Source organism: Strigops habroptila, chromosome 1 (assembly GCF_004027225.2).
Source record: "Strigops habroptila isolate Jane chromosome 1, bStrHab1.2.pri, whole genome shotgun sequence".
Classification (NCBI taxonomy): domain Eukaryota; kingdom Metazoa; phylum Chordata; class Aves; order Psittaciformes; family Psittacidae; genus Strigops; species Strigops habroptila.
Window position 1 is genome coordinate 113,767,799 of NC_044277.2, and position 27,817 is coordinate 113,795,615.

Below are 27,817 nucleotides of genomic sequence, written 5' to 3' on the forward strand. Positions count from 1 at the left end.
AAAACAAAACAACCAAACCCAAACGCTAGCTCTTTTTTCCCTGAGTATTAAAAAAAAAAAAAAAAAAAAAAAACAAGCCAGAAGACTAAAGTAGCATCAAAGCCAATCAATACTCTTCAGTCATATGAGGACTCCAGTGAAAAACCACGGCAATTTTTTTTAAATTTGGGGGTTTCTTCTTTTTTTCCTGCTGTACGTCTGTAATTGCAAAACCAAGGGAACACTGTATCAATAACAGTACCTTGGTTAACTCAGTAGACAGAGAACATGCTATATTATTACATCTTTTGCATATTAGCAATACACAAATGTCTATAAAACTCTGCATTTCTCCTATATTCTAACACCTACCTTCAATTGCCAGAAAGATTCAGTAAATCAAAGACAAAGTAGATATCCTTCTGCTCATGGCTGCTCATCTTTGGTTTACTACATAAAATACACAGGATTTAACACAGCTTTGGTTGTTTTGAATATATGTTTTAAAAGCTGAAACCAAGGCCCAAACTAACCTTACTAACACCACACACACACAAAAATCACTTATTTCCATTAAAAATTGCAAATGTTCATCTTTTAAAACTAGTAATCTTCCTCAGACTGTTGAAGACTGTTCCCTTCTCCCAGTCTATTAACATATGATGTGCAAAGGACCACTTTTAGGTCAGAATAAATGAAATTTTCCATTGTGTTAACAGTCTGGGGAAGAAAGTAGAGTGGCACAGTGTTCCTTCCACTTACAAACTACGTAATTCATGTTCCTTTATTGTAACTGTATACATCCATGCTTCAGGTCATTCCCCAACTATTACATCCAGCTGGGCTCAGTGAGAACATCACAATGTCTTTCCTATCTTCAAAACAATTCCAATATACAAATAAGCAAATACTCTCCCCATATAGAACCTCATTCTCCAGATGTTTTCATATATGCATAACTCCACCAAAGCAGAAAAAATTACTGACTGTAGCAAAACTAAGCAGAATTGCGAGAGTATATAGGACAAGTATCTTTGGACTTAAGAACAGGAAATAAGAGAGGACACCTCTGTGTCCTGAAAAGTAGCACAGAATAGCAGCCTACTAGCCTTGCACGCACATTTGATTCTGAGATTACTATACTTTCAAGTATGATCAGATATCATAGCATGGTTTGGGTTGAAAGGAACCTTTAAGGTCATCTAGTTCCAACCCCCTTGCCATGGGCAGGGACACCACCCACTAGAGCAGATCCAACCTGGCCTTGAACACTCCCAGGGATGGGGCACCCTGGGCAACTTGTTCCAGCTTCTCATCACCCTCACAGTAAAAAACTTCTTTTGTATGTCTAATCTCAATCTGCCCTCTGCCAGTTTAAAGCCATTACCCCTTGTCCTATCACTACATATAATGAAAATGAGTGTACCAATAAAAGATGCATGTGTTCGTAATCCACCTACACAATTATATGACATTATCAGTGGTCTACAGAGCCTCTGTACTAATCCAAAGAAGGAAAAACAAACAAGAATTGTAAGAACACTTCAATACCATAAACACATGTGTGGTTTGGAACTAGTATTCCCTAAAATATATTTTACTTTAACTATTATAACAAGTAAAAAACTGTGCAGCCATAAATATATCTGTAGATTAAAGTTGTTCACTTTATATAGAACAAAGCAGCACTGATTTAAAGCTCCAAGTGCTCCACTTGCACACTTCATTTTAAAACTCAACACGAAGACCAAATACAGTACTTACAAAATAGCAAACATGCTTCCAAATTCAGTCAGTAACTGGAATTTTCTAAACTGCAACTGTTACCACTTCTTATTAAATGTAAAACCCCACTCTTTCCTTTCTCTAGGAAGCGGGGATAGAAAATAACATCAGTTAAAAAACATTGGGGATATTACTACTGCCTATAATATCCTGTAAAAACACGGGAGGCTGCCTTGACTGCAAACACTCCTGCCAAGAAAGGCTCTACTAAGTGCTACCTTTGATTATCATCTTCTGATTGCTGAGTTCTACACAACAGCTAAATATGAAGAAACTATTTTTTATTTCTTATGAAGTTTAGTCTACAAAGCATGTAACTACACAGTATAGCACCACAATAGTTACTAAAAAAAGGCTCTAAACCAGCCAATATTTACCGTTGTGAAAAATCCATAATACTAATTCACGTTACCAAATATCGCAGTATGCCTAAATTGAGACATACCATTAAAAAAAAAAAAAAAAAAAAGGAGAGAAAAGTTTATTTAGTCTTTGTGGTTATAAGTAAAACTACTATACCTGTGAAAATAAGAAAATTAATAGGTATTACAAAGCCTAAATGATTGCTTCCAATAAGACTTGCACTTTGGTTTCACTGCAGTCTTCCAAGCATGTTACAAGGCACATACAGCATAACACTCTCATCACCTAAGTGATAATGGCTAAATTTTAATGAGAAATTAGTAATTGCTTAAATAAAGGTTTATTAAAGATAACTCACCACCATCCCTCTCTCTAACTCTGTGAGTATGCACACTTTTTGCTTTACTGTGCCCTGTGTTGTCACCATATTTGTTTTCAGGGCTATCAGAGCGCCGTAACATTTTATTTGGTGGTGAAGGGTCTGTGGTGTCTCGCATCTTGTCATGACGGTGATCACCACCACTGGGGTGACTCTTGGATGAGTACTTAAGAGCCTGTAACAGATCACAAGAGAAGAGGCACTTACATTAGACAAGAAGTTAAGAAACTGATGTTAAAACATAATTTCTAAATTTTACATATCTCCAAAACCCTTTTTAAAGTTAATTAACTTTCATATTCTATTTAAAAAAATCAGCATTGGTCTTTTAGCAATTTTAATTACCTCCATTAAAGCAACAAGTTCTGTAATTAGAACTCAAACCATTTTCTCCCACTATCACATCCTACATAAACACTTGCTGTTCAGAAAAAAACTCTTATCTTTTCACTGATGGACTACAGACTTTCAGAGTACATGGGCCCCGGCACTTTTGGGAGAAGCGCAAGTCTCCACTTGGTATCAAGAATACAAATGGAAAGCTGCAATGCATCAGTGAAAACTTTGAATATGTTCTCCATACTGTAGTCGAGGCCACTCAGTTTAACTACTACCATGAACTTCTGTGACATTTTTTTCAGTCCTAGCAACCCTGTAGCAGACGTAACAGAAAAAAAAAATAGAATTCTGAGGGCACAAAACATGTACTGTGACAATTCGTTTTGAAGTATTTACCAAAATTATATGTTCTGTCTCACTTTGACCAGCTTGATTTTGCAGTTTGAGTTTCTGAGGCGCAAGTGTTTACATTTGCACAAACCGTCACTGACAACTGCCTTGGACTGTCAGACTACACTTCACAGTAGTAGAAATACAGCAAAATGTAATAAAGCAGTTCAATGCTGTGCCCCAAGGAAAGCAATATCACAGTATATGGCATTCCCTAGATTCACACCCTAAGAACTGTTGGATTTTTTTTTCAATAGACATAGCACAGAAATACAGTATTCACCTCACATAAACTGAGGTTATTGTCAGTAGCTTAAGGATTTGATGGATTCTGAACACGCCTAGCAGCTGGCAACTTCAGAAATTAAGCTTTACTAGCAACCTCAGTTATTCAGGGTCTAAAACCATGCCCTGCTCAGGTTACAATCCATAGCAGCAGTTTTGGGGAGAAAAAGGACTTGGGAAGGGGAGTGGGGGAAGAACAAGATGCCTTTTGTTTTTAAAAGGAAAACGCTCACCTCCCCCTGGATCTCCACTCCACTCCAAGTGACCCCGGCTCGCTCTCCCGCCCCTCGTACCGTACCCTCCCCGACTCCTAGGCCCAAGCCCTACACGGGTCGCACTAGGCCTCTCCACCTCGCCCCGGCCCCGCTGGCCTCCGAAGAGCGCCGGAGCCCCATTCTGCCTGCGCGCTGCCGCCGCCGCCCTCCGCCTTTGCTCCCCCCGGGTCCGAAACGGCGTCGAGGGGCTGGACCGAGGCGCCTGTGGCACCGCGGCCTGCAGCGGCGGCCTAAGCCTCCGCTGGAGTAGCTCCCCCCCCCTTCTCCTCCCCTGCTCCTCCTCCTGGGCCTAGCGGCCGGCGCTTGAGGTACCTGGTAGGGCTGCGAGTCCCCCCTGCGGTCGTGACAGCTAAAGAGAAAGCGAGAGAAAGAGAGAGACGTTAGCGAACAACCGTTACCGGCCGCCGGGGAAGGGGGCCCAAACATGGCGGAGGGGAGGGGGGAGACCCCGCGGGGCCAGGGGCCAGGGAAGGAGGAGGAAGGGATTTACCCATCACTGAGTCTCTGCTGTTTCCTCGCATACATTACCATCAATGCCCGGCCTGTGTGTGTGAGTGTGAGGGGACCAGGAGGGGACGGCCGCGGCCGGGCCACAGGCGCCGAGGGGGGAGGAGGGGGAGGCAGCGCTCCGCCTCGCCGCCGACCGGGGGTAGGGAGGGGGGAAGGGAGGGAGGGGGCGGCTCAGGCAGCTCGGCTGGGAGCAGCGCTCACGGGCCCATCTCCTCCGCGCACAGCGAGAGGGGAGACGCCAGCAACTCGGCCCCGCGCGCGCTGAGACACTCCGGGAGCACGGACTCCGCCGCCGTCGCCGCCACTGCCGGTGCTGCTGCTGCCGCCGCGGCCGCCTCCTCCCCCCGCTGCGCCCGCCGCCACCGCCGCCGCCGCCGCTCCTCCAACTACATCCGGGAAACTCGGGCGACGCCGCGCTCGGTTAACGTCGGCTCTTTTCGGCTCTTTCCGACACGCTCCGTCCCCTCTGTCCCCTTTGCTCTCGGGCGACTCTGCCTTCGGGAAACATCGGCTGCCTTCGCCGAGCCCAACGCCCTTCAATCTCTCTCTTCGGCAAACATCGGCTCGTTCCGTAACTCTCCTCCCTCCTTCCTCCTCCCCCCGGCCGGCCCGCCTCGTTCTCCTCTCCCGAACACTACCTGTCTTCGGAAAACATCGGTTATTTCCGTAGAGATGTTTTCACACTCTCGTCAGGGTGGCGCCCTGTTCGGAAACACTCGGGTATTTCCGTGACCCCTCACCCGGCGCCTCCGAGGCACTGCCGGTCGGAGCCGCCGCTGGCCGGCCGCGCCCGGCTGATTGGCCGAGGGAGCCCGGGGCCGCGCTGCCGGCGGGGCCGCGCCTCGCCGCCCGTGCCTTTCCCGCACGGGCGGGCCAAGAGGGAGCAGGGCTACGGTGGGGCAGCCCGTTTTCTCGGTGGGAGCCAGCAGGGCGGGAACGCCAGGCAGGTGGGGGCAGTAGGGGGAATTGCGAGAGAAGCGGTGGGGCGGGGGGAGCGGCGCCCGGGCATGAGATAGGAACGGGAAGGTTCTCTTCTTACCTACCCCCTCCTCCCCTTCCGCCCAGGCACTTGATGTATAGGCAGGAGCCATTTTGTGTACTGCTCGTCTTCTGCGAGGAAGCGCTCGGCGGTGAGGAGGTTGTTAAAATGTCCCTGGGGCGGCGGCCGGGCGGGTCAGGCCCAGCCGCCAGGCCCCTGCGGCGCTGGCGCCGGTTTCTCCCGATGCGTGGTGGCGGGGCCCTGCTCCCGGCCCTTGAGGAAGCGCCGTCGGGCGGCCGCAGCCCGCTGGGGGAGCGAGGCGCTGGCGGCAGGAAGGCTCGTGGCCGGGTGCGGGGTGGGAGCGGGGGAATGGCGGCGGAGGGGCGCTAACGGCCGCCTCTGGCGAGCAGGCAGCTCGTGCGGGGCGCGGGCAGCCGCCATGTCGGCGCCCGTGAGGAGCCGGCGGCGGCAGACCGGGTAGTTCGGGGGGCCCCGCGCTCTCCTGAGGAAAGCGGTGCCTGGCGCTCAGTGTGCGAGGAAGAGCCCCTTCATAAGAGGCCGAGGGGATCGTGGTGGTGACTGCTGAGGCGTCGCCGGGGAAAGGGTCGTTTAGTTATCTCCGACCAAATCCTTGAAGTCTGAGGTATCATTCTGTTCGGAATGGTATTAGGGTGTTACAAAACATATGGAAGTATTTTGATTCTAGAGTATTGCCATGAAGGTATCATAGGAGAGATCAGCTTTCAGCAAAGGTGTAGATGCCCCATTTTATCCTGCACCCTTCCTGACAAAGGAAGAGATGTGGCGTGTTAACCTCCATCTGTGCTAGCATAGCATTGTTCGTGGTAACTCTCTTACAGAATTTTTCTTCCTGTTTTTTGTTTGTTGTTGTTGTGTGGTGTTTGGTTTGGTTTTTTAGAGCGCAGAAGGCTGTTGCTGAGAGGGGACTTCAGGGAGCAGTGGCAGAGCTCTGGGAGGATGACTCAGCAGGGAGCTGTTCTTCAGGGTTACAATAATGAACTAGTGAAATGCATTGAAGACTTGTGCATGCAAAAAGAAGAACTGAACAAGCAAATCCAGCAAGCAGAAGAGGAAAAAAATAAACTCCAGCATGAAATCCAGGTCCTGAGTGAAAAACTGGAGTGCGTATGTGAAAACCTGGCCCAAAAGGTAGCTTCACGGAATGAGCTTGATAAGATTCTTGCTGAAACTGAAGCTGCTTACATGAAGATTCTGGACAGTTCTAGAACTTTACTTAATGTCCTGAAGAAGGAGGTGGGAAGCTTAAAGCATATACCAGAACTGAAAACCACTGTAACGTGAAACAGTCAAAAGTTTGGACTCCACAGTGGTAAAATTCCACTAGGTGAGAAATGTGGTTAGCCACAGAACTTTACAACAGCAGTATAAGCAGAAAGGGATTTTTCTTCCAACCTTTCTGTATGTTTTGTTATTTTTTTAAATGCACTAGAAAATAGATGAAATAAAGTTGCCTTTTTGCTGTTTAAAAAAAAATTATTTAAACACTACAAAGCTTTATTGCAAATAGGTAGTTGAGGCAGATGTGAGACTGTCAGTTTCGATATGGTGATGCTTCGAGGCTGTTCTGAAGAGAGGGAAAAAAATACCGTTTTTTTTATTGGTCAGTTTTGGATGGCTACCAGTGAATTCCCCTTTGATTGAAAACTGGTGGATGCAAGTAGATCAGGTACCTTCCTCTGGGAGTTTGGAGTTCGGTCTGATGCATGCGTAAAGATAAGTTCTGTTTACAATCATCTCTTAATTACCTGGATTAATGGAAGGATAAGGTGAGAAAACATGATTAATGCAAGTTATGGAGGCTGAACATGTTTAGACTGTATATGATTCCTGCATCTTCTGAAGCTGTGCTCAAAAGCCTTGTTTAGAAAGGAGGCACACTGTAGTGAAAGACGGGGTTTGCTGCAAGTTCATGCCTCCATCATGCTGGGCACAGCACTGCAGTCAGCCACACCGTGTAAACTCAAATTAACTAATCCACTTACGGATAAGGAAAAGGTGACTGTCTTTATATAGTGCCTAGAAGTCCAGAAGAAAATGCAGGGGTTCAATCAAAATACTAAGAGATAAAACAAGGCCCAAGAAGGTAATCTTAGCTAAAAGCAAATAATAGAACTTCTGGAAACCTGATTTTTAGTGGCCTTTAGCTGTATATTGATCTGTTAAATAATTGTACTAAGATTGCGGAGAATAGTGAATAACCTGGAATGGTGAGAAATACGTAAAATGAAATATTGAAATGAGATTAGAAGTAGTTTGCAGTTGTCAGGCATTCTTACAGATGAGGTTAAAATAGGACCTAGTTTAGAGATGAGGGAGGAGGCAACAGCATGGCAGAAATCTCAATGTAATCCTGTTTTCTATTGCTAGTAGTTACTAAACCTCTCTGTGTGCGTGTATGTACGTGTGCATTTTGTCCTCCTCCTTCATGTGTCATAGCAGTAACTTTATTTTTAAACTGTATCTTACAGTCAAATCTTCATTCTGTACCAATGAACTAGATTGAAAGAAGTGCAATTGTAACCTCCTTACTTGATAACCATGTCTCTCAGGTGCAAGTACAAAGGGTATGTAGATATGAATAGTTTCAGTAGTAGCTTTTCACCAATAGTATGGAGCAAGTTTTACGTTCTTCTGGTTGCATGCTACGTCAGGTACTCGTGTGAACGAGCTCATCGATAGTTTGCTTGTATGGCATTTCCACTGGTTTTCTTCAAGTAATGCTGAGGTGATAAAATCAGACAATCTCAGGGGTACTGCTGTTGTTGTAGTACTGCAATACTCAGGACTACCTCGTTTATATTGAAATGAAACACAAAAATGTTGATATTTTTTAGTAGCAAAGTAGTGATTTATTGGACTGGATGTTTCTTGGCATACTCTCTTCTCTTAGCCTGGTAGTAATAACTAATTTACATCCAAAAAGGAAGACTCAAGAAAAGGTATTAACTAAAGAGCAAGGACTTTTTTTTTTAATTCAAGAATTACCTATGTAAACTGCTGCTTCTTATTATCTGGAAGGGAACTTGAAATTGTCAATGTGGAAAAAAGATGTAGAAAGCTCATTTAGAACACTCATTTATACAGAACAGCACAGTTAATGTCTTGCCTCAGACAATAATTCCAGGTTTGTTTGCCTTAGAATATTCGTATATTATGAATAACGCCTCCTCTTGTCGACGTAGCTGTTAAAAGTAGCGTTTTAAGAGAAGCCTTGTAAGTTTTTAGGGAAATCTACTTTGTAACCATTGTTACATCTAAGTGTAGCTATTACAGTGTCAAAGCTAAAATACTGGAGATGGGTTGTTTCGGTTTTTATGTTAGAAAACTAAAGGAAAAAATGTAACTGGTGGCATTACACACACTGGGGCCTCCCAACTTTCAAATAAAAGGTTGGAATGGTGTTAGAATTCCATTTAGTGACGCCAGTCTGTAAAATTTCTGTTTAAACTGAGATTCACAAATGGAGAGCAATAATATCATGTATCTAGGGTTTGCCTATTTGTAGAAGAACTCCTGAGTGTGGCAGTCGTTGTGCGGTAAGTGCGCCTGCAGAGTTGTTACTCAAAAATAGCTCTTATCGTTATATTTTGTATTAACTTGAATGAACTTACTGTGTTTTGTTATTGAAGTGGTAAACCTTTTTCAGGTAGTATAAATCTTGTCATAAATAGCTTTTCTTAAACAGCTTCAGTTTATGTAGACTAGAACACATGCCAACTAGATTATCTAACACAATATTGTTAGAACAGAAATGATAATTTGCAGATTACAGCAGCTCCGTAGGGCTAGACTGCAAGGGAAAGTTTGCCTGAAATGAGTCAGGTTATATACTTAAAGCATCATATTTATTCCTGACTTACTTTTTTATATTGATTTTATATGACACTGTGTGTTAGATCAAGAAATTTACTTGAGTGCTTAAACTCTAGGAGCCTTAATGACACAAATTCAGGTTACCAAATTGTAGTGCCTAATCTAAAGTGCTGTGTTGGGTGTCTGGTATGTGAGGAGACAGTTCTTGAAACTCTGACCTGTGCTTCATTCAAAGCTCCAGTGAAACACATCTAGAGCACTGGTCTGATTTCCTGAATTTGTATAGTGGTGTCTCCACCTCGTTTCTAAATAACAGCACATAACTGGAGGAGAGATGATCATTATCAGCTTCTATAGCAATACTTGTTAATATGTATGTATCTAGCATGTATGACTCTGGTGATCAGCAGGTTTTTCAACACATTTGAATGTTGACTCCTGACAAATAAACGAAGTTTGTTATGTATGATAGAGTTTGGTGGTTACCAAAGAAACTGCTTGTGGGTGGTATGTTGAAGTAATTTTCTGTGTAGAGGTGATTATACAAGCCACAAGGTGAAGTCGCATGTACAAGCAGTTGCTTACAATCTGTAACTGTCTCTGCAGAGGCAGTTACCCTTCAGTTCAGTTCAGGTACCTCCCTGCAGGCAGTTTCTGCTGATCACCTCAACAGCAATGGAGGTGAGTGGACTAACGTGGGCCGTAATTTCTGGGGTGGAGCCTGAAGTGAAAGTACGGATGTAGCATCCTGGTTTGTGAAGACTGGAGCATTAGGGGGTGTGAGCTGCTACAGAATAAATGAAATTTTAGAAATAAGCTGAGGTTCACTGAAAGGGTGGACTTTTCCCCCTCCTTTACATCCATTGACAAGTAAGCTACAGAGGCAACCTACATTTTGCTTCCTCTGTCTGCATTTACTTCTTCCTGGCCACACAAACTGGCATGCTCAGCTGTGCTGTGGCTGGTTCCAGCTGGAGGATGTGGAATCTGAGCCTCCTGTTTGCTGGGTAAGTGTAATGACAGGTTCACGCAGAATGCATTACTAGTGTTTCTTATCCTGGTAGATCTCCTCTGAAAAGTAATTGGTGAATGACCTGGGGCTTATAAAGAATCCTAAGTCCTGTCAGTGTATTAGATGCACTCCATGTGAGACTTTAAGAGAAGCCTTGGAGATTTTAGGCAGAAAGGTGGCAATTTGTTGGCTCTTGGTGAATGCAAAAGACGTGTTTCCTTGGTCTAGGAAGTCTTCAGACTAGGAAGACCAGACATCTTCAAACAGCCAAAGAATTGTCCATTCAAACAATTAAGCAAGATATAATCTAAACCCAGATGACTGGGTCTTGGACTGCAATTTCAGAATTGATTATCAATTCTATCTAGCTCTTGTGGTATCTGTGCGTCTCACTCCAAATGGATTAAGTGGCTTAAGCTAAATTGGAACAAGGTACTCTTTAATTCTGGAACAAGAACATTCGGAGGATTGTTAGCAAGAGGATCCAATGTCTACAGTTAATTCATTGTGTAGAGTCCTGCACAGAAGACCAGTATCTGTTACTACTTAGATGATTTTGCTTGTTAAGAGAAATTGGAGTTAGTAGGTGTAGTTTGTGGCAGTTGGTGAAATTATCCTTAACTTCGAGATGTAGCCTGTGGCAATTGCTCAAATTACCTTTGAATAGATCCTGGGCTCTTGGGGTTTTATGCAAGAAGTAAATAAAAGAGTTTGTCTAAGGGGGGGGAGGAGGGGGTCCCCTTATTTTGTTTCCGTTTCAGTGGTGAGTGAAGAAGTATCAATAGATGCTTTAATACTGATTTGTTTTTGTGTGTTGGTTGGTTTTTTAACAGATGGATAGACAAGTTTTCCTAGATCATTTAGCTTTGGTTTTGATGGATGTGTGTGTTTTTAATATAGATATTTATATCCTCTTCCTGCCCTGTCCCCTCCCCTCCCCCCACTCCTCCCCCCCCCCCGTTGGAGGAAGAACAGATTAGCCTTTGGGTTAGTTTGTGCACTGATTGTTTTGTTACTGGGTGGGGGGAGACATCCAGCACACTGCTTCTCTAGTGACTGTTCTAAGCCTTTTTTGAACTGGGAATATTTTGAGGGGTTTTTGTTCTTTGCCCCTTAACTGCTTTATAAATGTCTTTGATTTTGGTTGCCCCAGAGTGGTCCTTGATTGTTGTCTTCCTCAATTGGTTTTCAGATGAAGTTTTGTTCAATATCTAGCTGTGAAAACCAGATGTGTGCAGGTCAAAACTTACTTGCATGTTAGCTGTTAATAAAACATGATGGAGAGGTTCAGACTTGCAGAAAAAGGAGATGTATATTATTTGGTCACTCATAGCTTTAGCTGATGGGATTTGTGTGAAAAGTAGTTCAGTGTTGTAGTCTGATTTTACAGTAATATGATGTTAGAAGAAGTGGGCCTAATAAAACACTCATTTTATAGTCTTTTCAAAAGTAGATTTGCAAGATCTGGGGGTGGAACAATCTGCATTTTATTTTTTGTCTATTTGTGCATGATTAGATTATCAATATGCTGCAGTGACCGCTACAGTAAGTTAGTAAGTTTTAGTACAAACTTGGATATCTTACTTAGCAGTGGCATTCAAAATAATGTCAGATTTTTGCATTTTGATTGTAGCAAGCCTGTTGCTTGTTACATCATTCAAAGCTGGTAATATTTTTTAAGTATGCTTAATTTGAACATCATAAATGGGAAAATGTTACTCTTGGAATAGGCTTCATCTGTATTGGAGGAAAATAGGTACCTGTAGACAGAGATCACCTTCAAGAAAAGGCATTTGAGAAAAGTTGTATCACACTCTCGAGGTAGGATTGATTGCGATTCCACTTCTGTGATGGGAGCTTCAGTTTTGCTTGCACCTCACTTCAAGACATATGAAGTTATGTGGGATGACTTCTCCTCTCTCTGCTTGCCACCACTTGTATTTTATAGAATATGTGTACTTGGCTCTGAAGGATTTATAATACTGCAGAGTGTTCTCATTTATTATCTCTTTAGAGGCAGACACACAGCTTCCTGCAGTGACCAGCCTCATTCAAGGTGACAGAAGTGTTAGGAAGAGACTATAAAACAAAGTAAGAGCCTGAACAATTTTTGACAATTTTAAATGTTTTTCAAAGTATGATACTGAATATACTGGTCATGGAGCATTTTAAAGTTAAATCTTCATAGGTGTTATTTTTTGAGCTTCATATACATAGGTAGGTTCTCATGCTCCAGTGAGAGCTTTTGAGGTTTTTCCGTTTATATGTGGTATATGAGAACACTTTAAAAAAAAATATTTCCATCATAGGCCATGACAGATCTGTAACTTACCTATTTTTTTTTTAAACCACTTCATATAGTTGATTTAGTTGAGCATAGTAAAAAAAATAGCAACTCCCTTTCCTAAATGTCTTCAAATCTCCCTATCTGTGTTCAGAATCAGATAAGATTATTATTTGTAGTATTCTCTTTTTGTTGTTATATGGTTGTTAACAAGTCAGTTCAACTTAGAGACCCATTCTGATTGGGCTTGTCTTAATTCGAAACAAAATCCTCTTCATATTCTGCAAGCTTTAATTTTTTTAAAGCCTCTTTTTCCTTGTACAGTAAGAACACTGAGTTGAAAATCAGCATGACAGACTTGCGTGATGAGTTTTTTCAATATAGTTAGTATTCAGGGCTGAATCATATTCTGTCAGGTGTTTGGAAACAAAAACTAGCAGTAATTCTTCATACACTTATGCAGTTGTTCATTCAGTAACAGAAATCCTGCTAGAGATTTGTGCTGCTTGCTGTCCAACAGTAAATGTGGTTACTTGCTATAATTGACAAACCCAAGGTCTTTCCTCAGGAACTGTTGTTAGCAAGAAGACAATGGGTACTTCATCCCCTGGGGCTGTGGGGCAAAAGAGGAGCTGCTGTTCTAGTAGAGACCACCCATCTGTGATGAGAGAGGAGCATCTTTGTTAGCTTGGCTCATGGTAAAGTGTTGTGAGATTGGAACCAAGGATTATAATGGTTGTAGTTTACTGTTGCACTGAAGCAAGCTGAAGAAGAAAGAAAACCCAGTCCATGGTGTCAGTCACGAGGAATGCAGTAACCTGATCGGAACCAGGTTATTTTAAAGTACACGAGCTCAGGTACAGCCAGAAGCAGTGTAGCTGCTGCAGTGTCGGGCTCAGCAAGGGTTAATTTGCCTGACCAAAAAGCAATCAACCATGTGGACACACTTGTGAAATTTTGTGCACACAGGAGTCACTGGGCTTGCTAGAAAAGGGTAATCTGTTTGTGTTCTTGAAACTCAGGGTTCTGTTGTTTAGTGACATGCAGCATTAGATACGACTCCATAAGAAGGGTATTTTTTTTAAATCCTGTCACTTTTAGGGTTTTTCTCTGAAGCCTAAGGTGGTTTTGCTTTAGATTCGCGTCGTTCAATTTCAGAAACTTGTGGCCGAGGGGAAAAATACTGATGCCCAAGTTCCACTGAAGCCCTTGAGCTTCTAAGTGGTTTGTATTCACTGTGTCGTACACAGAGTTCCTGATCAGATGCTGTCTAATCCTTCAGTCAAGTTGCAAGTTTTGTGGTGCCCCTTAGTAGTTTCAATGATTTGCAACAAGTGTTGCTTGTTCAATTTGGAAGGTACTTTCAGTTGTTTGTTTGTTTGTTTTTTAATGAAGTATTCCATTGAGGCCTCCCATGGCACTCTGCCATGCACAGTCATGTTGTGCATGTGAATGTGTGGGTTTTCTTCGGGAATGTCAGAAAGAAACCTGTATAGCAGTAATTTAACTGAAACAAGATTTGGTTTTATGCCATTGCTGGTTTTATTTTTAAAAGCATTTTAAAATGCTGAGCATATACATATATATATAGATGGAATATATAAACAAGTGCTTCAAATCAACAAATTGCCATGTATCTTACAGAGAATGTTAATATCTTTGTCCCCCTTGATAAACAATGATGCCTGGTAGTAATCTGCCTCAAATCAGGGACAGATCTAAGAATGGAGGCTTTGCTTTTTCAGTCTCAACCGAATGCTGTGGCTTGGACTGCTTCCCAGGGGTTCGTGTCCTGTTTGATGTTTGACATAAACCAACTGGATTATGCTTCCACAACCTGTGTGTTGGGAGAAGGGATAGATATAAATGACTACTCGCATACTTTTTTGCTATTACTCACTTCACATCCCATGCAGTGTCATGGTAATGTTTAAAAGTATTATTCATTTCTCCATGGATATGCCTCTCATGACAATGTATCCTGGTTCCGGAGCAGCTACTCTCACTTCCCGGACCTGCTCTCTCCAAGCCCCTACTCACAGGTGTTTTGGACTTGGCTGTAGGAGATGGGTCTGAAGAACAGAGAGAACTTTTAATGATAGCTACTAATTACCTTTCACAAGCCTAAACTTGTTCAGATAGCTTGTCTTTGCAGACCACCTGTTTGGTCTCATTTTCAAAAGACTTTTTATTAGCTTGTGGTAGTCTATGTAAGACCAACAGGTATTTGTACCAACACCTTTTAAGGGTTTTCTAGACATCGAGGCTCCTTGGTGTTTAAATACAGGCGAGGATCTGAACTCTAGTCCATCTGTAACGGCACATAGAATCATAGAATAGTTAGGGTTGGAAAGGACCTTAAGATCATCTAGTTCCAACCCCCCTGCCATGGGCAGGGACACCACACACTAAACAGTGTCACCATGGACAATTTAAATATGCTGGTCATTAACAGCTTGCATTAGGTTGTGCACCCTCTGCTTTTAGTAGCACCCCCCCAGTCTTGCTACAGTGTAAAATCTCACTTATAGCCCTGTCCTACTCTTCCTGCTGCCCAGCTTTTGTTGCCCCCATTTCCTAGGCCGTTGCTTACAGTGTTAGTTATCCCAAGCTGCTGCTCTTCCATGTGGTGGGTGAGAGATCCTTTCAATATCTTCATATTGTCCAGATGTGGTCTGGCACACTTGGAAAAAATGTTTGCAAAAATAAACAGATTTCATTCAGTTTGATAGTGTCAGAAAAATTATGGTTGGATGGGGTAAGAATATTATATGGTAGAGAAACAAGACACCTGATCTGAGAGGAGTTTCATCCTATGAAAATCCCACCCTAAAAGACTTGTAGCTTGAAGTGATGGATGGAACATGACATTCCTGATACACCGCAGAGATTAAAGAACAGAAGTGTATTATGTTTGTCATAGAGAATATCCTTGTCTTAGCAAATGCTGACTTTGTTACAGTCTTCTGCAAATAAAGAAGGTCTATATGGCATGCTCTAATTTAATTAGTATAAGGCTGTGTACAGAGTGACATGAGTTTGTTCCAGAAATGATTGTACTGTGATAAAAGACTATAACTCAAGAAGAAGAAAAAGGAATATAATGCTGGAGCTTGCAGATCAATGATTTCATTGATGGGGCTGTTATAGGTCAGCTGTGTAGTTCTTGAAAGCTCTGAATGCGACCTGTATTGCAAAGTAATAAACATGTCCTAAGATAGAGTGGAGTATGCTCACGGTAAGGCTACTTGTAAAAAGTTACGTCAAGACATTGTATTCAGCAATTTTCTTTGTAATCCTGCTCTATTTTACAGACCAATATATTCCACAGTAAGATGTGCTAGAGATAAACATTCCAGATGCCTTCATCTGCAGAGATGAAGGAGAGGCAATTAAAAGTCTGCATGCTGTGAAATCTCTGGGTACCAACAGTGTCTGCACAGACTTCTGTAACGTTTTTAGCAACAATTGGTTTTCCTGCTGTCTGGGGTGACTGAATGCAAACGTTGTTTTTGGAAGAGGACAGTAGCTCAGTTATTTTCACCCTGCCTAAAATCCTGCTGGTCTGCATAAAGGTTTCTGTTTTTATTTACTGATAGCAAAGTCTTGGTGACAAACTGACTCCTCCAGACCAGGCAGACTGTTTTCTTTTATTAGCACACATCATTTCATCTCTGACAAAGATGACAAAGAAAGGGCAGACTTCTGATAATGTAGTGAAAGAACCTGGGGCAGAGCAGTGTCTGGTACTGGCCTCCCTCCAAGAGAGGAAAAGCAGAAAGGGACAGAATTGCTGCCCTTGGTCTGAATTGAGCAGGGTTGCAAGTGAGAGGGCTTTTCTCTTTTCCTTCTTTTTTTTTAGTTCACTCCCTCCTACATCATTACTGGGCTGAGTAGGGGAAGAATTTTCTTTCTCTTTTAAGGTATGAATAATAATAAATGGGATAATTTGCTCCAAGGAAAGCCAATTACATTGAAGGGGAAGGTGAAAAAAAAATGCTGAGTTTGCTTGTCATTACGAAGCAATTATTCTTCCAGTAGCTACACTCCTGTGTGCAGTTTCTTGGTTGCGAGTCCTGCCTGGCTAAAACATGGATTTTTTTCTCAGACCTGTCCAGTTTGTTGGTTTTGTTTGTTTTGGGGTTTGTTTTTTTATTCTTTTATATGAGCTTAATAAGACATTGCACATTGAAATTTGGCTGTAAGTGTTAGTTAAATTCCTTTTCACTGCCTTGGTATGCCATGTATTATTACACCATGTATCCTTACACTGATGTAGCTAGACTGAAGCTTGGTTCTCAGATGTCAAGATGACCCTTTTGACTTAGATTACATCCATATGTATTTTATAGCTTTAGGTGTTGGTGAAGTCAGCAGTGCCCAAATGCAACGAAGTGTAATTTGACTTCTGTGAACTTAAATTAAAACTTTCCATATCACCTTGCATGAACATTTTTAAGTAACTTCTGCGTTTGGATGTTTGGTGGGAAAGCACAGACAAATGTTTTAAAGACTCATCAAAAATCATTTGTTTGGCTACCAGTACATTTCCTGAATAATCTCATCCAGGAGAGATTTTAAATGCAGTACCTGTTCAGAGTCCGGATGCTCAGGCCAAGCACAGCCTCCATGTCCCAAGCCAGTCATTCCCACCACACGTGAACAAGCCAGTTTTTTTGCAAGAACCATGGGACAAGGGGCCATGTGGGAGCTGGGAAAGAGCAGGTGATTAAATAAATGAAGGCAATGTGTGCCGTACAGAAACACCCTAGGCAGGCGAACAGTGAGGCAGTCAGAAGGACTTGGGAGTCTCTTCTCTGTTCTACAATATACCGGGGGGGGGGGGGGGGGGTGTGTGTGCATATGCTGCCCAAGCTATTTGATGCTACCTCTGCTACATTGGGATTCTGTTAAATCATGAAATTATGATTCAATTTGTAGCTAAAATAATCTCATTAGCATGAGCAAAGCCCCTAAACCCAGCCAAAGTAGCTGTGCAGTGTTACTGGAATTTGAAGTGTTCCATTCCTACAGCTATAAGTTCTCATTCTAGTGCTGTGTCCTGTATGGTAGCAAAGAAGGTAACAAAACTGATTTTAAAATTTTGCAATGAGTTTTGAGATAATTCTAAGAATTTAATAAGTGCCCAAGAGGATTTTATACCGCAAGGCTTACTGAACGTTAGAGAGTCTTGTGCTCCGCTTGCCAATGCTCTGGACTTTAAGATTCAAGATTCTTGGTGCATTTCTCAGAGGCCTGGCTCCTGAAATCAAGGCATTTTCTTTGTTCTTCTCCCCATTTGAATTTATATTTCTGTTTCTTGTAAAGAAAAAGTTGAAATACAAAAGCTAGTAAACATGAAAGGCACAGAAATGCAAATATGAAGAATTCTAGATCTTTTTCATGACATTAATGGCAGTCTCGTGCTTTGTGCTTGGCCTGATATGTCTTTTTGAATGCTAGAAGCTGGTCACCCCATGCTATACTTCAATCAAATAAGATGCAATTATGATGGCTTTAAGAAAGGCATTCTTGTAGTCTGTGGTTGTAGGTGCTATGGCACACAACTTGCTTTCTTTACTCAAATATTTAAATTCATCTCTTACTATCTTCAGCAACTTCGCCCAGCTTTCTCCAGTCACTGTCTTACTCAGATGTGTCAGGGAAGCTCCTTCCAGACCAGCCCAAATGTGCTGTGCAGGTGTCATGGAGCCTGCACATGTATGCTTTGAAGACACAGCTCTGGAGCTTCCAGGCCAGCAGAAGCTGGAAGGCCCACGGGATGGCAGGGGAAGGGAAGGTTGCCTGTTCCTGGCAGAAAGCACATCCAGTACATGGCCTTTCTTCTGCCAGAAGAAATACCAGCCTGGCATGATGCTTCCCAGAATTGGGAACGTTAGAGGAACAAGCAATTTCAGGGCTGAAAGAGGGTCTAAGGGACCTCTTAACATCACAATATATTTAGCTCATGGAAATGAGTACAGGAAGGGTAAATGGGGAGATGGTGGAAGAGAAGGGTTTTCTAATACTTAACAGAGCTTTATTTGAAGTCCGAAAGGCCAAAACCATCACATGATCTAGCTGGAGACTGAAGATGGGATGTAGAAATGGAATAACTTATCAAACTGGTGCTAATGACAGAAGTAAGTACACTGTGTAAAGGGCAGGAGGAAGATGATTTCAGTAAAACTGACACTGAAAAAGAGAGGGTAAGCTGCTGAGAGCATCCAGAGGAATTTTCCTGAGAGCGTAACAAGAACTGGCAAATGGTACAGTTTTTCAAACGTTTTTTATTAAAAAAATATATAAATTTAGTATCTACCGTGAAGAATAATTTATTGCAATAATAGAAATAATTAAATCCTCAGCAAATGAAGATGAATTTTGATGCCATTCCACTGTTATTCTCGACAAATGCTTTTAGTTTGGCCCAAACAATATAAAGGAGGCTTTGTGTTTATCGTAATATGCAATCTAGACCTGAATGATCTGTTTCAGTCATCACGGAGGGGACAGTAAGAGGGAACATGACAAAACTAAAGAAAACAATGAGTAGGGCTGCACCTAATTTTGACTTTAATTTTTTTTATAATAAATCTTATGGTAGTTTGTGGTTTCCTTAGAGTTTCAGCCACCCCAATTCATGTAGTAAATAAGAATCTAAGATTTCATTACAGAAAAACAAGTTTCTAGTTTTTGTGCTTACCAGAAGACTTAAACTAATACAAAAGCAAGAAAATGAACTAAAATATGTGTTTTGAGACAAATTTGTAAAGTTTTAACTTAAAAACCAAAATCTGCATTTTTACTCTAAAAAAAATGCAAAGGCATAAATAATAAAGCAAAGACTTGATTCTGTTATTAGAGCTCAGGTCAGTGTTTATAGTGTGTTAGTTACTCAGAGATTGCAAAGCCTTGTATCCCATCCTTTTCTTTCCTTAGCAACATTCTCTTAGAGCCTTGAAAACAATATGCGTCTGCCCTCTATTTTACTTGCTTTTTCCTTCAGCAGATGCTGACGAGCCCAGCGTCGGATTTCAGTTCTGATCTGGAATAACTCCAGGGGCGTGCACAAAGCCATCCTGCTTCTTCCCTCCTAACAGGGTGGTGGCGGGGAGGAGGGTCAGGACTATTGTTCTCCCTCCCTGTGTCCCTCCTGCAGCAGCAGCCAGCATTGTTCCTTTTTATTTACTTCCCCTTTCTGTAAAGCAGCAAGGCTTGCAGCAGAGGGACGCAGCTCTGCTCATTAGGATAATGAGGTGGATTTATGAGAGAAGGACACAGTGAAGGAGAGCTCTCCTTGTGCAGCGTTCGCCTCTCAAGGCTGGGCGCCCACCCGCTGCTGGCAGTCCAGTGCTGGGCCTCCCCACCGGCTCACGCTCTCACCCACAGCTACCCAGGCAGGCTGGAGGGCCCCCAGCTAACTCTTTAACCTTTGCACCTCGGTGAAAATGTACAGACATAATAAACACTATTTCCCTTCATGTGGTGTACTTCACAAGTTGTATGTTCCAAGTTAATACTCAAAGTTTGATTCAAGTAATAAAGGAAAGGGGGAAATCTCATCTTACCATTAGCTAAGTGGAAATTTTGGCTTATAAAATGCTCCTCGAGCAAGTTTGCTGTGTCACTGGAATAGTGAAATCTGGTACAGCTTTGTTTCTCTCCTACGCTGTGGAAGTTTTGCATTACTTTTGCGAAAGGCTTATGTATGAGGAGTGAGGAAACTTTTTTCTTCCAGGGAAAATGTTGCGAGTATCATTTGTTCATCTCATTTCCTTGGTATCTTCATGGCAAAACACAGTGTACATGGGGGGTTCTATTAACGCCCATTTAAAATGCATGTAGACACATTTAAAAATATATTTAAGCTTTTAAATTGTATTACACAAGCAAACAAAACAAAACAAGGGTTCCTGTCAGTTCTGCTGGTTGTGTTTCTACCAGGCACCAGGACGAAACACCAAACTTCCACAAGTTGCCAGCTGCCTGCACCTTCCGGTGCAATGTTTGTGGTCACCTTTACGCAACGCACTGTGCCCAACGCTGGTCTTTCTAACAGGATGGCGTCTGTAGTGCCTGGAAGGCAATTAAATCTTTCTGTATGTTGCCCCCTAAGTCTATAAGGGTATTTCTTGTTTGGGAGTAGATTGCTGGTGCCAGAGTTTCAAGAACAGTTATTCATATTTAGTAGCCTTCCACATTGCAAACTTCATCAAAAGCTTCAATGAACCCAAGGAGCTCATGGTATAACAAAGCCAGTGAAGTGAAAGCAATGAAAGAATGAAGTTACAAATTACAAACTAACATGAAAAATCTTACTTCAATTGTAATTGCCTGTAACAAAATGCTTCATACCACCCACAGGAAAAAGCAAATCAGCATCCAACATTTTTTACTACCTTCGCATTGTCTCAAATGCTCTCAACATACTCTCAGCTGGAACGTTTGCCTCTGTCTTTTGCATACATGGAAAAACAGTGCAGGACTCAGTTTCACCCACCCCATTCCCTCATGCAAAGCCCCAGTATATTTTTGGTTTAGCAGATTAGCAATTCTGACTGGCACAAAGTTGATCCATGTGGAAATCTACCCTCCTTTTACAAAGTTGCATTCCAGAAACTGAGCAAGAACATTCCCCTTCATTTTGTAAGCTGGGAGAGAGGTGGGGAGGGCAACCCCTGAGCCCTGGCTGCTGTGCTTTGCAGCCAGAAGAAAAACTTTGGTGCTTATTGATACCTGATTACTCCATGTTCACCTGGAAACAGAAACCATCTAAAAACCTATCCAAACCACAGCTTTATCCTTCATAACTCAGTGTTTTGATATGTAAATACACAACCTGCTTTTTTCTGCCTCCAGACACAGTGATCTCACTGATGGACATGGGGCATTCCCATAGGAATTGCTCAGTGTTAGTGCTGCTGTGTGCAAGGGCGATCCCTGGGTAAGAGATGCAGCTATAAAATGGAGAAATGGTTAAAACACTGTGCAGTGTGCCTCTCTCCTAAACAACCATACTGTGCTTGCTTTCCCTCTCCTCAAAATTGCTGCCTTGGGGAGGTAAAGAATTACCATTGGCATAAACCGTAATCAAGATCAGATGTGCAAAGGGAAAGGCCTTGCTCAAATATCAAAGGGGTCTTAAACTGCCAAAACAGAGCAAGAGAGAGAAATCCTGAGGGAATCAGAGATGTAATTTATGACTGACCTTCATTTAACTGGGAAATGCATGCTCTTGAATGGCAACACTCCCATGAATTCATGTTTGGTTTTGTTTCAGCTCATTGGGAATCTTTGCTGCAGCAGTATTGATCTAAGCTCCCAAACAATGAGCCGGGGATGAGGAATCCTGTATGAGCTCCAGAAACATTTTTCTATACTGAACTCGTCTCAGCAGTGACAGTGCCTGGCTTTGTCATCCCCTCTGCCACAGCACTGCCTTCCGGGGCTCGCTGCTTAGTGTTTGCATCATCGCTCGCCTAAATGACTCCACATTTTCTGCATTCCCATAACCCAGTTGTCTGGATCTGCGAGAAAAACAAGGTAACAACTTCAAGGGGATTTTTGCTGCCGCAGGAGCAGTTGATGTCTGGATGACCTCTCAGTTGTCCAAAGATCAAGTATTACAAGAAAAAACCAGACATACTAAATCTTTGCAGTCAAATATAAAACCATGGCATTGTGGTGCCTCAGCCTCCCATGTGCTGCCTCCCTTTTTACATTTCACAGGGTAAACATTTGACTCGGAAACCTCTACATGTCAAACAAGTTTAGATTAAAATCTAGCTCCAAATTTATCTTTGTCATGGACCCAAAGCGCACACTGAACTTTGAGGAAATTCAGATCCAGGTTTTCATCTGTGTTTCATGGCTCCATTCCAGCTATAGTTTAAAACAAAGATGCTTAGCTGCCGTCAGCTGAAGTAGAGTACAGTGTTGCCCTGGGTTCCTGTCAGATACGCTATATTACGAGCAAATTCTCATTATCTCAGAGTTATGTTCTGAAATCTTTTTTAATTCCGATTGAACACTTTGATGAAAATATTTATTTTCTAAATTCTGCTTTACCTTTAACATGAACTGGAAGGGACGGCAGGTACAGTGAAAAGAGCAGATTGTCAGGAAAGCTTGTAGAGTTGCCCATTCTGAAGAAACCTCTCATCAAGATGATAGCTATTGATAAAATACACTTCTTGTCTGATAACCAGAAAAAGATGATCTGTCATAAAAGTCACAACTTCTTCACAGTTTCCCCTCTCAGCTTCCTCTGTGAACAGCTGTCAATATGTGTATGAATGTAACTTGAAAAAAACCCCAACAAACACGTTTAATGTGTGATGCAAACCAAACTGATCTTTTAAATGGAGCTTTTCCAGGTAGAAAACCCTTTGGAGTTAATTGGATGGGAGTATTCAGGTTATTTTTCATCATTGCAACATGTTGTTTTGCAACACAAAATATGTCCATTTACAGTAAATACAGCAATGTCTGCAACAAATTAACTTCAGAGTTTTGGAAACACAGATGGTATTTCTTGCACTTTCCCAAAGGGCTACATTTGCTTGAGAGAAAGCAGAAATTGTAGCTATTCTGTTATTTTTAGGAGTTTCTTCATCCCCATCATTTCTACTGGTCGAAGAAGTGGTAAAATCTGATTCCCAGTTTATTGGCTATCGAGCAAGGAGATTAAACAGTTTCTTTTGTCACTTCCAATATGTTCCTGCTGCCTCTAGCATTTAATTTTGAAAACCAGTACATTTGTGAAAGAAGTTATGTACACCGAAGGGGAAGTCTCAGCATCCAACACATTTTGGAGAGGAAAAAACAAGCATCCGTGTTACGGGCTAAGAGCTAACATCATCGCTACAGCTTGTCCCTAGAGCCCCATCATCCCTCTGGACTCCCTTCTCCGGGGAGGCCGGGGCTGGGCGGCTCGCCCTTCCCGCCAGGAGGTGGCACGATGCTCCCGATCTCCCAGTGCTCCGGATGCTCCCGCCGCCCCTCCCCGCTGCCTCCCGGCGGGGCTCCCGCGGCCGCGGCTCGGCGCCACCGCCCGCTGCTGCTCACGGTGGTCCTCGGTTTGCTTCCAAACGACGAGGCCCTCAGCGACCGGATTGTCACAAGCTGCCCGTCGTTCCAGCACCACTTCCATTCTTTTTCTTTTCTTCCTTCCTCCCCCCCCCCCCCCCCCCCCCCGTCTCTTCTGGGTCTTTTGGGGGGTTGGTTTTTTTTGTTTGTTTTTCTGGGGAGAGGGGGGATTTACCATTTCAAAGACAAAGACAGCGTTTACTCTCTGGAAGTGCTAACGAGAGCATGAAAACTAGAGTGGGACCAGTCTTTTGAACATTGAACACACATAGGAATAAGCATGTGTAACATTTCACAGCAACGTGTGCTTGAGCTTATGTTCAGGAGTGTCTTAAACATTTTTGGAGTTTTCACCCCTCCTTATGTTGCAATGCATTTGATTCAGGACACTCCAGTGAGGGCAGAATTGCTGCGTTCTCTAAACAGAAAGGTGATTAAAGAATACAGCTTACAGCGGGGCCTGCATTCGTCCAGCCTTTCTATAGGCATCTAAGTGTGAGGGCTAACTTAGAAGCCAGCTTGTCTTTGCTTCCCTCTAGAGTCGATGGATAGATCTGGCACCTCCAAAGAGTGGTTCAGCCCACACTGCTATCAAAAAAACCCATGCAGTTAACCACACACAGAAGGAAAAAAAAAGCAAGATCCAGACTTTGGGGGCAATAAAATATAACATATTTTTTGTATATCCATAATTGTGTGCTTAACTCATTCAAACTGAGCACTGTAAAGCAAAAACTACTACTTTTTAATTTATCATGTTAAAACACACACAAGATGGCTTAAAGATGTAACTTGCCAGTGACCACCTGTTTGGAAGTGAGAGAAATATTCTTGTGACAGAAGTATCATTGATTGACTGGTAAAACCTGCAAATGAACCCAGGCAGGAATTCAGAAACGTCCCAAGCTACAAATTCCAGCTGAAAGCAGACCAAGTTCTGCTCTCCTGAATTACATGTTTCACTTAACAATGTTTATAATAAGCAAACAGTGACTTTGAGGCAAATACAAGGGCAGAATTGCAATCTGTGCAAACTGCTCCTGCCTGGTAGAGCAACAGCGCTTCCTCGGCAGATTCCTTCGCTGTCTGGGATTCCTCTGGCACTCTGGATTTGACGCTTTCCTTGCTGCTCAAGGTCAGAGCAAACACATTTTAAATGTTCATCTTTTACAATGCAGTTCCTGCAGTACTGCATATGCCTTTAGGATCACTTCATGGGAGCTTTTACAAGTCCTGATGGATGCCTATCTGCGTGCGCAGACACCTAAAGTCTTTCCACAACCTGGTCCTTGCTGTGGCCACTTGCTGCTTCATTCCTCCAGTTCTTTGATAACAGTGAGGGAGCAGGATTCAAATCAGGTTTTAAAACTGCAGATCGCCTAACTTGTGTGTATTGCTCAAAGGACTGTCTTTTTCCATGGGTCCAGCTTTTTTTTTGCATTTGAGATTTTTTCTGCCTGTTATATTTTGTCTTTTCTTTTTCTATCCATAAATAAATCTGGTATTTCTCTTAAGGAACAACTTGCCTAACTTAGCATCATTCTCAGCGACGCATTCTCTGGCTTCCTCAAGGAGCTGCGTGGCACCCCACGAATCCTTATCAATGCTAAGTCAGGGGATGCAATGCAGTGGTCTGGGTGGATAGGAGAGAGAACAAGGTGTCAGCAGGGCTGGTCCAACAAACCAGCAGCATCTCCTACTTCCACCCCTGATGTGGGAAGCCATGCAGCAGTGACTGTGAGAATGGCTGCAAGAACAACCTACAGCTTCCCATCAGCAAGGTCAGGGGCAGATCATCAGGAAATAAACACAGTGCTCATCAGGTTCGGAAATATTAGTAGAGCCTACGCTGCAGGTTTGGCTACAAGTACCATTGGGGGATCACACCAGAGGAGAGGAAATCATGTGGAAATGGCCACTGCACAGACCCTGTCAGTCTGGACTCCCATGCAAGTCCAACATGCCCAGAATATGCCAGACTTGCTGTGTCTGTCCAGCACAGCCTCTGGCTAATGGGATGGTGAATTCAGTCACTTCCATGTGATTGCTCTCAAGGTCTACTGAGGGTTTGCATTCTTTGCCTTCTTGCAGGTTCAGGTTTGCCTTTCTTCCTACAGGCAGCACAGCTCCAGGGGGATGGCGGGGCTTCCAAGACATTCTGGTGCACTGACGATTCCTCAGTGCCACAACCTGTTTGTAACGTGCTAATGCAAGACTGAACTCTGCTGTCCTTGGTGGAGATGTAAATTGGAAGACCCAATTCACTTGACAGAGACCTGTCCCTTCATATTTCATGTTTTCCACAGTAGCACATACAGACATAAATTTTCTTCCCAAGGTAACTGGCAAGCAGTGCTATGTCCTTGTCCCGTTGTCACAGACACATCCACTTGTATCCCATGCGCATGAAACTCCCCCTTCACAGTCTTCTGCAGCTAAGCCACAAACTTCCACCTCTGCTGTATCTCTTGCAAAACTGGATGGATCTTCTCATGTGTTGATCAGCGACGTGCGGTGTGTCAGGTAACAGAGCAAACTGCCCAGTAGGAAGGGGCTGTACTTGCTGCAGGGCCCACGCTCCAACCCCCAGGTACTTCACATACCTCCCAGCTGTAGCACAGAACTTTCTTCCCGTGGGACCAAAAGCTTCCCATGTTGCCAAGACCTCATCTGTTTTGGTGTCAGATCTCATTGTGTCCCACCACAGAATAAACCTGAAGCACTGCTGGTGCAGATGTGAACCTTGAGGTGGGCAGTCTCTTGTCTGATATTTACCTTCTGGTTAAAATAAGCATGTTTTGTGCCGCCAGAAGCAGTCATGAGAAAAGGAAAGCAGCACTTGGGCAAAACAGCAATGGGAATTCAAAGAGGAAGTGGTCAGTATTTGCTCATAACTTTTGTAGAGCTTATTTTCTCTTCATTCCCTATGTCAGGAAAAGCTATTACAGTAGCTAGGAAAGGGAAACATTTCTTTCTGTTTCTAAGCATGTGAAGCAGGCTCCCCACTAGCAAAAGCTGCCCAACACATTTTGTTCAGTGGTGTGTAGAGCCTGCCACTGTACATTGCACCAGGAGCAAAGTGTGTTGCAGTACAGGAACCTGTGCAAGGGCCACATGGTAGCTAAGTCCCATTTAGCTCCTGCTTTGTGTAAGCCCTTGTTTGTTTTGGGGTTTTTGTTTCGGTTTTTGTGTTTGTGGTTTGGTTTTTTTCTTTAGATAAATCGCACTGGTATTTCATTTCTGTTTTTACAAATGAGAAGTTTGGTGTTTTGACGATGTGGCTAACTTCTGATGAAGAACGTTTCTATGTTAAATGTGACCATTAGGGAACTTACAAAGGTGGACAGAGAGAGGGGGATGTGTCTTCCAGCGGCAAGTATGGTGTCATGCCCTGCACCTCACCAGGGGAGCAGGGCGCGAGGGGCTGAACAGTCACCAGAAACCAGCTTCAGTGACCTTCCAGGACTGCCCATCTTTCCTGGCTGATTACGAAGGGTCTTGCAGCTCGTTGTGTAGCCACGCTGGACACCTTTTGATGGAGCTCCAGCCTGCTCATGACAAATGAGCTCATGACAAATGTCAGCTCACAACAAGTCTTTAATTTACTTCTTAACTTTGAAGCTGGTGGAAAAGACCTTCAAGGAATATTGGCAATTACCAAATTTCTGTGTTTTACTTCTACAGCAGCATCTTTAAAGAGGCAATAATTGAAAAGAAGAGAGTTTTTTTCTCTTTTCATGTCTCTTCTGTGCAATGATAATGTTCTTTCTATTTACATAATTTCCATCTTAACTTTATTTTTTCTTTTCTGTTCTTGTGGGATGAATCCGTGACAGTATGTATAGAACATATCAGGGGGAACCTGAGGGCATAGGGAATGCCAAATCAGTTTTGTATTTCACACTGAAATCCTCCTTTAGCTCTTGCTTGCAAGTGGTTTACAGCTAGAAACCTGCCAGTCTCCACACTGTAATAATCTCATCATATACCCTTATGAATACTTTTGCCTACTGACCATAAGATAAAACCTTCCCTACATGAATCTTGGTATGCTTTGCCACAGTTCTAGAAAGGACAAGAAAAGTCACAAATTCTTAATTGAAAATTCCTTTTCCTGCTTGTCTGCAAAGATCAAGGACACAAAGGCATAGAAGCCCCACCTCCAGCATTCAGAGGACCCAGGGAAGCTTGGGATGCCAGGAATCCCACACACGGGTGGAGCTACTACCTTCACATTTACTTTCCGTTCTCATAAGGTACATTCAGGTTTGTTCTTTTTAGGGACAAGAAG

At 42.9% G+C, this 27,817-nt stretch overlaps 2 protein-coding genes across 15 annotated transcripts in view; one reads left to right on the forward strand and one right to left on the reverse strand.

Moving 5' to 3' along the window:
- WAC (WW domain containing adaptor with coiled-coil) overlaps window positions 1-5,018 on the reverse strand; it is a 59,862-nt gene extending 54,844 nt beyond the window's left edge. For 4 of the 6 annotated variants that reach the window (XM_030504932.1, XM_030504905.1, XM_030504887.1 and 1 more), the window contains exons 1-3: window positions 4,286-4,949; window positions 4,108-4,144; window positions 2,486-2,681 (exon numbers count right to left, since the gene is read on the reverse strand). In XM_030504932.1, the coding sequence (XP_030360792.1) occupies window positions 2,486-2,681; window positions 4,108-4,144; window positions 4,286-4,326 (274 nt within the window). In that variant the 5' untranslated portion in view covers window positions 4,327-4,949. Of the gene's footprint in view, window positions 1-2,485; window positions 2,682-3,753; window positions 3,812-4,107; window positions 4,145-4,285 lie in introns of those variants that run through there. The other 2 variants (XM_030504897.1, XM_030504914.1) reach the window with 2 other exon arrangements.
- An 11-nt stretch (window positions 5,019-5,029) lies between these two features.
- The window catches only part of LOC115616106 (Sjoegren syndrome nuclear autoantigen 1 homolog), a 39,300-nt gene continuing 16,512 nt past the window's right edge, over window positions 5,030-27,817 (forward strand). Inside the window, exons 1-3 of one of the 9 annotated variants that reach the window (XR_003994214.1) lie at window positions 5,030-5,252; window positions 6,204-6,992; window positions 21,719-22,777. Coding sequence is in view for 5 of the 9 variants with exons in the window: in XM_030504967.1 (XP_030360827.1) it covers window positions 5,378-5,435; window positions 6,204-6,607 (462 nt within the window). In the remaining 4 variants the exon portion in view is untranslated. Of the gene's footprint in view, window positions 5,253-5,370; window positions 5,436-6,203; window positions 9,606-19,447; window positions 21,642-21,718; window positions 22,778-27,817 lie in introns of those variants that run through there. The other 8 variants (XM_030505014.1, XM_030504987.1, XR_004389996.1 and 5 more) reach the window with 8 other exon arrangements.